This window comes from Moschus berezovskii, chromosome 25, assembly GCF_049115385.1.
Source record: "Moschus berezovskii isolate FMDL1 chromosome 25, NW_MosBer_1.0, whole genome shotgun sequence".
NCBI classification, from domain to species: domain Eukaryota; kingdom Metazoa; phylum Chordata; class Mammalia; order Artiodactyla; family Moschidae; genus Moschus; species Moschus berezovskii.
The window spans coordinates 22,375,741-22,386,559 of NC_142484.1; the positions used below are offsets into that span (position 1 = coordinate 22,375,741).

The following is a 10,819-nucleotide window of genomic DNA, read 5'->3' on the forward strand; positions in this document are numbered from 1 at the left end:
TGAAAATGTTTTTTAAAAATTTATTGGGGTATAGTTGTTTTACAATATTGTATTGATTTCTGCTGTACAAAGTGAATCAGCTGTATGTTTAAATATAATCCCCTCCCTCTTGGCTCTCCCTCTCACCCCCCCATCCCACCCATATTAAGATTTGTTTATGCATTCATAATCATATGTATTGCTTGTATTCATGTCCTGAAACTTTAAAAATAATTGAAAGGAGGTAAAGTGGTTTTTCCAGTAGTCATGTATGGATGTGAGAGTTAGACTGTAAAGAAGTTTGGTTCAGTTCAGTCGCTCAGTCATGTCCAACTCTTTGCAACCCCATGAACCACAGCACGCCAGGCCTCCCTGTCCATCACCAACTCCTGGAGCTTACTCAAACTCATGTCCATTGAGCTGGTGATGCCATTCAACCATCTCATCATCTGTCATCCCCTTCTCCTCCCACTTTCAGTCTTTCCCAGCATCCGGGTCTTTTCAAATGAGTCAGCTCTTCACATTAGATGGTCAAAGTATTGGAGTTTCAGCTTCAACATCAGTCCTTCCAATGAACACCCAGGACTGATCTCCTTTAGGATGGACTGGTTGGATCTCCTTGTAGTCCAAGGGACTCTCAAGAGTCTTCTCCAACACCACATCGATTCTTCAGCAGTTGCGCGGCACTGGAGCAGCAGAGAAGATATACCCCATGTCCAAGGTCAGAGAAACCCCAGTAAGACAGTAGGCACTGGAGTGGCTGTGAGGAGATACTCCACATCCAAGGGCAAAGGACAAGCCCCAGCAAGATAATAGGGAGGGTGAATTCGCATTTAGAATCAAATCCCACTCCCACTCCCACCAGAGATGCTCAGAGGGTTCAAACAAACCTTGTGCACACCAGGACCCAGGGACCCCACAGAGAATGAGACTAAACTGTGTTTGAGCATCTCCTGTGGAGATACGGGTCGGTGGTGGCCTGCCGCAGGGACAGGGGCTCTGGGTGCAGCAGACTTGGGTATGGCCTAAGCCCTCTTGGAAGAAGTCACCATTAACCCCACCATAAAGCTGCTAGAACTTACATAAGACTGGGAAATAGACTCTTGGAGGGCACAACAGAACCTTGTGCACCAGGACCCAGGAGAAAAGAGCAGTGACCCCACAGGATAGTGTCCCGGACCATAAGGAAGGCTGAACACCAAAGAATTGATGCTTTTGAACTGTGGTGTTGGAGAAGACTCTTGAGAGTCCCTTGGACTGCAAGGAGATCCAACCAATCCATTCTAAAGGAGATCAGTCCTGGGTGTTCATTGGAAGGACTGATGGTGAAATGAAGCTCCAGTCCTTTGGCCATCTGATGCGAAGAGCTGACTCATTGGAAAAGACCCTGATGCTGGGAAAGATTGAAGGCAGGAGAAAAGGGGATGACAGAGAATGAGACAGTTGGATGACCTCACCAATTCAATGGACATAAGACTGAGCAACCTCCAGGAGATTGTGAAGGACAAGGAAGCCTGGTGTGCTGCAGTTCATGGGGTTGCAAAGAGTCAGTCAAAATTTAATGACTGAACAACAAAGATTTTATATATAGAGAGAGAGAGACTCTTTGCAACCCCGTGGACTGTAGTCCCACCAGGCTCCTCCGTCAACGGGATTCTCCAGGCAAGAATACTGGAGTGGGTTGCCATTTCCTTCTCCAATATATATATATATATATATATATATATATATATATATATAATATATATAAATATATGATATTATATACATTCAGTTCAGTTCAGTTCACTTCAGTCGCTCAGTCGTGTCCGACTCTCCGCGACCCCATGAATCACAGCACGCCAGGCCTCCCTGTCCATCACCAACTCCCGTAGTACACTCAAACCCATGTCCACAGAGTCGGTGATGCCATTCAGCCATCTCATTCTCCGTCGTCCTCTTCTCCTCCTGCCCCCAACCTTTCCCAGCATCAGAGTCTTTTCCAGTGAGTCAACCCGTCGCATGAGGTGGCCAAAGTATTGCAGTTTCAGCTTTAGCATCAGTCCCTCCAATGAACATCCAGGACTGATCTCCTCTAGAATGGACTGGTTGGATCTCCTTGCAGTATAAGGGACTCTCAAGAATCTTCTCCAACACCACAATTCAAAAGCATCAATTCTTCGACGATCAGCCTTCTTCACAGTCCAACTCTCACATCCATACATGACCACGGGAAAAACCATTGCCTTGACTAGACGGACCTTGGTTGGCAAAGTAATGTCTCTGCTTTTTAATATACTATCAAGGTTGGTCATAACTTTCCTTCCAAGGAGCAAGCATCTTTTAATTTCATGGCTGAAATCAGCATCTGCAGTGATTTTGGAGCCCCAAAAAATAAAGTCTGACACTGTTTCCACTGTTTTTCCATCTATTTCCCATGAAGTGATGGGACCAGATGCCATGATCTTTGTTTTCTGAATGTTGAGCTTCAAGCCAACCTTTTCACTCTCCTCTTTCACTTTCATCAAGAGGCTTTTGAGTTCCTCTTCACTTTCTGCCATAAGGGTAGTGTCATCTAAATATATTTACACACAAGACTAATAAAATGTAAAAGAAGTATAAAAGTAAGAAGCAGCAAATATTTTCAACTTAAAGTTTAATATCATTCCTGTGATTGAAACTCAATTTCTATCCTTTAGAAATTCAGTTCCATGAATCTAAGCAAAAAGAAAACAAAATCTTGAAATACTGTATAGTTATATCAGAAACAAAAACACACTAAATTCTTTTAGTATGACAGTCTTTCCTCTTATTTATTTTACTCAAAAGAGATTTTTTTAATAGAAATCTGCATAGAAAACATTGAACAGTATGGTAAAAATCATTATGACAACGTGTAATAAATGAGGGAGAACTTTCATTTTAATAATTGGCTTATAAAAGGCCAATATTAAATCAAAATGCAATTTAATGAAGAAGACTGAGCAAAAGGCAAAGCTAATACAGCCCCAAAATTTGGTCTCTGGTGATCAAAGGATAAAACTTAGAATATCTAGATTAGGAGATTATACCTTTACAGACTTATCTAAACATCCTGCTTTTTCTTGTGTAACCAGTACACATGCAGTATTTTACAACTTTGTTTGAGTTGTTTTTTCTTTCTAGGCTGTAAACCAAATGCCTTTAATGTCTTCCTTAGAAAATGTTTTGAATTAAACATAATGAAAAAGTTTATGGTTTTCACTAATAAACTCATACACAGTAAACAAAGATAATGCACTGTATGGGGAAAACATGTAGAGTTTCTGATCTTTTAAACATGTTAAGGTATGTTTTATGGTCCAGAATGTAGTCTATCTTAAAGGAAGTTCTATATGAGCCTCAGAAGAATGTGTATTTTTCTGTTTGGGGTTTAGTCTGTAGCTGTAAATTATACCTGGTTGATTAGTGGTGCTATTGAGTTCAACTATATACTGTCTCCTGGCTTGTTGGATTTCTTCATGTCTCATAGAGGGTTTTTTAATTGTCCAACTATAATAGTGGACTCATCTATTTCTCCTTGCAGTCCTATTGGTTTCTGCCTCACTTATTTTGACACTCTGATGTTGTAGATAGGCACATACACAGTAACAATTGTTATGTATTCTTTAGATTTAACCCCTTTATCATTATGTAAAGCTCCTCTTTATCTTGTCACTCTTGGTTGAAATATCCTGTATGTTAGTTGAACCAAACTATTAATTATATTATGCAAATCTTATTTATTGTTTTGTCTGCTTTCTATTTCTTAAGAAGCCATCTTATCTCTTAAGTATTATTAAACTTCCATCTATAAATATGAATTTGTCTATTTCTCCTGAAAGCACTGCCAGCATTTGCTTTGTATATTCTGATGTCATAGTTTTGGTAGGTACAGATTTAGAACTGCTATATTTCAGAATATTCCAGTATAGCTCTAGTAACTTCTTGTCATAAAGTCTAGTTTAACATTAATACAGCTACACTTACTTTTTTTCTTAGAGTTTGCATTATATATCTTTTTCAATTTTTTCACTTTCAACAAACCTGTACCTTGTATTTAAGGTCTCTTGTAGCTTGTAGCTGTGCATCATTGGGATTTGTATCCAATCTGAAAATTTAGATTTTTAATTAGAAAATCAAACATATTTACATGTAATATCATCACATATTGACATATGTCCTTAATTCCACTTCACATTATTATTATGATGAGTTTTTTTTTATTTATTTTATTGGAGGCAAATTACCTTACATTAATATATTGGTTGGTTTTGCCATACGTTGACACGAATCCACCCCGGGTGTACATGTGTTCCCTTTCTTGAACCCCCCTCCCACCTCCCTTTTCCCCATATCCTCCCTCCAGGTCATCCTCGTGCACCAGGACCAAGCATCCTGTATCATGAGTCAAACCTGGACTGGTGATTCATTTCACATATGATAATACACATGCTACAATGCCGTTCTCCCCAATCATCCCACCTTCACCCTCTCCCACAGAGTCCCAAAGACTGTTCTATATATCTATGTCTCTTTTGCAGTCTCAGATACAGGGTCATGTCCAACTCTGCAACCCCATGGACTGTAGCCCACCAGGTTCCTCTGTCCATGGAATTCTCCAGGCGAGAATACTAGAGTGGTTGCCATTCATATGCTCTTATATCTGAGTCTTAGATATTATCAAGAACTTGGGCTCAAAAGTTAAATAAACAGAAAAGTTTCAGAAACAAGCTCTGGGGCTTTAAGTAAATTATTTTATGTCTCTAACCTGCAACTGATTCACTTTTGAAATGCAGAAGGTACCAACCTCATAAGAATGTTGAATGAATGAAAGTAAACAATAAAACTAAATCACTTGGTGCAATAACTGGCACACTGTAAGCTCTTAACAAATATTACTTAATGATAGAGATGACGATGACTTTAAGAAACTATGAGGAAGAAAGAAATTTGCCCAAGATGATTCTCTTTCTCTTCATCAACATTAAATTCAGTCAGCCTCCTGAAATCATGATTGGACTTCTGACATTTATTTTAACCTACAGATCCCTCCTGTCTCCTGGAAGTTTAGAATCCTTTTGAGCTCCTCAAATGTATTTTGTGTCCAAGAAGCAAAATCAGAAGAGAAAACCCAGAGGCACCACTTCCATGCATACTGCAGTTCGAACGTTCTCAGCAGGGCCAACATTGTAAGGGAAAGTGCCATCGGAGCTAAACATCATTTCTGTATAGCTCTGGAGGCTTTTTCTCTAGAAGAAACTTGGGAGAAGTTCTCAATTCCACTTTCTTTTTAAATTTTATTTATTTGTTTGTTTGTTTTTGGCTGTGCTGGGTCTTCGTTGCTACACAGGCTTTTCTCTAGTTGTGGAGAGTGGGAGTTATTCTCTCGTTGCAGAGCATGGGCTTCTCTTTGCAGTGGCTTCTCTTGTTGGCACTCGGGCTTCCATAGTTGTGGCACGCGTGCTGAGTAGTTGCAGCTCCCAGGCTCTGGAGCACAGGCTCAATAATTGTGGTGCATGGGCTTAGGTGCTCCATAGCATGCGGGATCTTGGCAGATCACGGATCTAACCCATGTCTCCTGCATTGGCAGGCAGATTCTTCACCACCAAGGAAGCCCTCGATTCCATTTTCTAGCTTTGTTAATAGTTCAGGTCAGCAGAACTTAGCTGAAGTTAAAACAGTAAAGAAGCAGTAGACTTACTCGTAGCTCTGGCTGCTTCGTGGGTCTTCTCGGGCAGGTTGCTACACTGAAGCATAGCTCAGATTCTCAGCTCCCTGCTTCTGCTCATCTGGAGGTCAGTGCTCCAGGGGACCCAGAAGGTCCTTTTGCCTCCTCCACAGCTTCTTCATGGCCATGATCACTTCTTTGTTTCTCAGGGTATAGATGGCAGGATTCAGCATGGGAGTGACCATTGTGTACAGCACAGAGACCACCTTGTCCATGGGGAATGTCCGAAACGGCCGTGCATAGATATAGACACAAGGCACGAAGATTAAGGTGACCACGGCAATATGGGAGGCACAGGTGGACAGGGCTTTGCTACGGCCCTCCCGCGAGTGGCTTCGGAGCATGACTAGCAGTGCTGTGTAGGATCCCAGGAGCACCAGAAAACACATCAGGGTCACCAGACCATTGTTAGACACCATCAGAAGCTCTAAAATAAAGGTGTCTGTGCAGGCCAACTTGATCAGCTGAGGAACATCACAGTAAAAGTTGTCCAGCTTGTCAGGCCCACAGAATGGCAGCTGGACAGTCAGTCCAACCTGTGCAATGGAGTGGATGAAGCCCCCCACCCAGGAGGCCGCCACGAGGAGCCCACAGACTGTCCGATTCATGATAAGCATATAGCGCAGGGGCTGCGAAATGGCAACATAGCGGTCATACGCCATGACTGTCAGCAGGAAGATCTTGATGCCTCCGACGAAGTGGAAGAAGAAAAGCTGAGTCAGGCAGCCACTGAAGGAAATGACGGGCTTCCGCGAGAGCAAGTCAGCCAGCATCCTTGGTGCCGTGATGGACGAGTAGCAAAAGTCCAGGAAAGAAAGATTGCCTAAGAGAAAGTACATGGTTGTGTGCAGGCGTGGGTCAGAGGTCACCACGGCCACAATCAGGAGATTTCCAGTCACAGTCATAAGATACACAACCGAGAAGACGAAAAAGAAGAAAAGCCGGAGCTCCCATGCCTGAGAGAGCCCCAGGAGGACGAAACCTGTCACCTGGGAATGGTTCGCTGCGGTCATCTGCTTGGTGTGGCCTGGCAAGTGAACCTGCTGAGGAAAACGGGCATATTCACTGTGGGCTCCACAAGCTTTTCTGGGACAATATCTTCTGGCTTCCCTGGGGGATAGAGTTTTCACCTGTCACTTAGTACAAGAAGAAGGTTGTAAGTGGTTCAACGGGACACACAGAATTTGAACATCGTGTACTGGTATAATCAAACACCAAGACCATAAAACACAGCACAGCACTGATGGTATTTATAATTCATGAGGATCACAAATAATCAGTCCTCAAAAATTAAAAACTGGTACTAGAGGCAATATTGCCAAACTGGGAGTGAATTTTTATTCTTTCAGTAACTATATAAACAATAACAATCTTCAAAAATTCTCTAAACCTCACTTCCCACATCTATGATATAGAGTAGCCATAATGTCTTCCATATATTCTGAAAGAAAAACACCAATACAGTATACTAACGCATATATATGGAATTTAGAAAGATGCAGATGATAACCCTGTATACGAGACAGCAAAAGAGACACAGATGTATAGAATAGTCTTTGGGACTCTGTGGGAGAGGGTGAGGGTGGGATGATTTGGGAGAATGGCATTGAAACATGTATGTTGTCATATGTGAAACGAATCACTAGTTCAGGGTCGATGCATGTTATAGGATGCTCGGGGCTGGCATGCGGGGATGACCCAGAAGGAGGATAAAGGGAGGAGGGAGGTGGGAAGGGGGTTCAGGAGGGGGAACTTATGTACACCCGGGGCGAATTCATGTCAATGTATGGCAAAACCAACCAATATAATATTGTAAAATAATTTGCCTCCAATAAAAAATAAATAAATTACCAAAAAAAATAAAAAATTAAAAAAATATTTTCTATAGTTTATAATTATATGTGGCATTTATGTAGGAAACCTGATAAATTCCCATGGCAGATATTTAGCATTTCCATGGGGTGACAGATTGCTCATTTATATCCCTAAACAAAAAAAAGTACAAGTTCCCATCATATCCCTGGAAAAATATTCAGTTTCCTTTTGAGTTAGCTCTAACTTGGACATATATTTCCTGCTTTAGGATTTTCATCCTAGAATGTTAAATCATGGGCAAGGGACAAAATAGAAAACACTGTTCTTCAGACTCACAGACTTAGAGAATGAACTTCAGCTTACTAGAGGGGAAGGATGGGGGAAGGGAGAGTTAAGGAGCTTGTGATGGACAGGTACGCACTGCTATATTTAAATGTACACACAACAGTGTCCTACTGTATAGCACACAGAACTCTGCTCAATGTTATGTGGCAACCTCGATGGAAGGGCAGTCTGGCGGAGAATGGGTACATGTATATGTCTGGCTGAGCCCCTTTGCTGTTCACTTGAAACCATCACAACATTTTTAATCGACTACTCTATATACAAAATAAAAAGTTTAAAAAAAAAACACAGTTACTGCACATTATAAAGATAATGACCTACTGCTTTTCTAACATCTGATTAGAAAACCTGTGGAAGAAAAGCTTCTGTCATGTGTCTCTGGGAAACCCAGAGCAACGATAATCCCCTGGGGAAAAAAAAAAAAGGGTGACTAGAACAGAGTGTGATTATCAATGTTAATCTCGAGGTACTTATCTGCAGTGTAATTTCTTATACATATGAAAAGTTTCAAGAGAAGATTACAAATACTGATTTAAGTTTTAAAATTGCTATCAAAATACAGTGCTGCCTCAACATTTGAAAACCTTGGAAATAAAAGAGATATTTCATATATTTAAGCATTTTAAAAGATACTAAGAAAGCTAGCTATTTACAACAAACCTGGAATGCATCTCTTCACATCCCATAACAGAATGGTCACTTATCAATTCAAGTTTAACTTAACTAGTTTTGCACTAGTACATGTGATCTTGGGAAAGTTACTGAACCTCTCTCAACCTTAATTTTCCTGCCAGTAAAATGAAAATGATGACAATATACCCAGTTTGCCTTACTGAGATATTTTAAGCATAATATGTAAATTAATATATAGGTATGATTTTTCCCCAACCTTTGTATGGTTTTAAGCAGATTCTGTTACCGATGAGCCTAAGAGAGGAAAAAGTTTACTCTCATTTGTCATACCTGAAACGTTTCTAAGTGGGAAATTCAGTGTAATATATCTCGCACTGTAAATGTAAATTTTAGGTTTTTAACTAACATAGTGGATTGTTCTTCAGCACACATTTTTAGGCATTTTAGTTATAATTCTAGGCATACATGCAATGCAGGGGAACTGGGTTCCATTCCTGGGTCAGGAAGATCCCATGGAGAAGGAAATAGCAACCCACTCCAGTCTTCTTGCCTGGGAAATCCCATGGACAGAGGAAACTGGCAAGCTACAGTCCATGGGGTCACAAGAGTCAGACACAACTGAGAGACTAAATCACCAAACCACCACTAGGCATACATTTGTGAGTTTTCCATTCACTCCAATTCAGTGATCATTTATTCTCAGAATATTTTATGTAAGCAAAGAGTACTAGCAACTACAAAAATAGTGAAGAAGTAATATGTAATATCTCTACCTTCTTGTATCTTATTTTAGATGGAAAGATAAGAAAATCATTTTGTAAATTAAGAACAAAATAAAATTTTTAAACAAATTTAAAATGTGATACATGTCTCTAAAATGTTATAGATATAGGGCTATTGGGAGGAGAAAAAATTCCTTCTCCTTGAAGGAATGAGCAACTGCTGTAAGACCTCAAGGAGAGAAGTCTATTTCATTCATTTTAGGACCTCTACTTCCAGATACCTATGGTGCTCAATAGCCATAACTTTTGCCAACACTGTAAAAACCAGCTCGGATAGAGAGGAAAGCATGTTCCCAGCATTACCAGTAGACCATAGATTTTGGACTCATAAACTGTGATCTCCTGGTTAAAGAATCTGAATGATTCTGAATCCAGTCTGTGTGGTGTGGGCAATGGTGCCTACGTCGCAGTTTTCAATATTGCAAAATGAGGACAACAACACTTCCTTTGTAGGGTTGATTTAAGCATGAAATTAAACAATGTATAGAAAACTTTTAGCCTAATGCCTAAAAGAACACTAGATAACGGTATCTTGAATGTAAATAAATAGTAGCTGTATCTTGAAATTTAGAAAGTATTCTTAACTCAGAAACAGGGAGGGAGAGAAATGATGCATTTCAGAGGGAAGACACATTAAGAAAATACACAGAGTGCTCGCTTTGGCAGCACATATACTAAAATTGGAACCATACAGAGAAGATCAGCATGGCCCCTGCACAAGGATGATGTGCAAATTCGTGAAGCGTTCCATATTTTTATAGAATACATTTTGTATAATAACTGTGTAACAGTTATTGTTTGGCTTTTAATATTTTAATAATAAGCTAACTAGAGAAATCAGTTTGGAAAATCTACTCTAGGACCTCCCCTGTGATCCAGCGGCTAAGACTTCTTGCGCCCAATGCAGGGGACCCCTGATCAGGGAAGTAGATCCCACTTGCCACAACTAAGGGCTCCCATGCTGCAGCTAAGACCGGGTGCAGCCAAAATAAATATTTTTAAAACAAAAATCTAGTCTAAATATTTATATAATGTTGTCAAATACAAAGATGGTAAATGGAAAACCACAAAAAAGAAAAAAAATACTCAGAGATGTGACTGTAGAGGGAATGTCTGGAAAGAGTCAGAATGTCTTTCTTGAAATAGAAATAGTAGTAAGCGATAACATAGGAAAAGTAGACAGAGGACACAGGTCATAACTTCAGCTTTAGGTAAATGTCAGGTTAAGAAGTTCCTGTTTTAGATAGAGTTTACAAGCAGGGGAGTAAGGAAATCAAAAAGGCATTAGTACTGCTTAGCTGTGCTATTTGAACACCCTGTTTAAGTAAACATATAAAATTTGTGAATTCTCCTTGGTCAGTGGAATTATAGATACTTAAATACTTTGGCCACCTCATGCGACGAGTTGACTCACTGGAAAAGAGTCTGATGCTAGGAAGGATTGGGGGTGGGAGGAGATGGGGACGACAGAGAATGAGATGGCTGGATGGCATCACCGACTCGATGGACATGAGTTTGAGTGAACTCCGGGAGTTGG

At 40.3% G+C, this 10,819-nt stretch overlaps 1 protein-coding gene and 1 non-coding gene across 2 annotated transcripts; one reads left to right on the forward strand and one right to left on the reverse strand.

Moving 5' to 3' along the window:
- Positions 1-5,775: 5,775 nt before the first annotated feature.
- On the reverse strand, positions 5,776-6,720 carry LOC129548991 (olfactory receptor 4D5). Its single transcript, XM_055415990.2, has one exon. The coding sequence runs from the start codon at positions 6,718-6,720 to the stop codon at positions 5,776-5,778; it is 945 nt and encodes a 314-aa protein (XP_055271965.2).
- A 3,212-nt stretch (positions 6,721-9,932) lies between these two features.
- On the forward strand, positions 9,933-10,039 carry LOC129549109 (U6 spliceosomal RNA). The gene has a single exon (XR_008684472.2). It is a non-coding gene; the product is annotated as a U6 spliceosomal RNA (small nuclear RNA).
- The last annotated feature ends 780 nt before the right edge of the window (positions 10,040-10,819 follow it).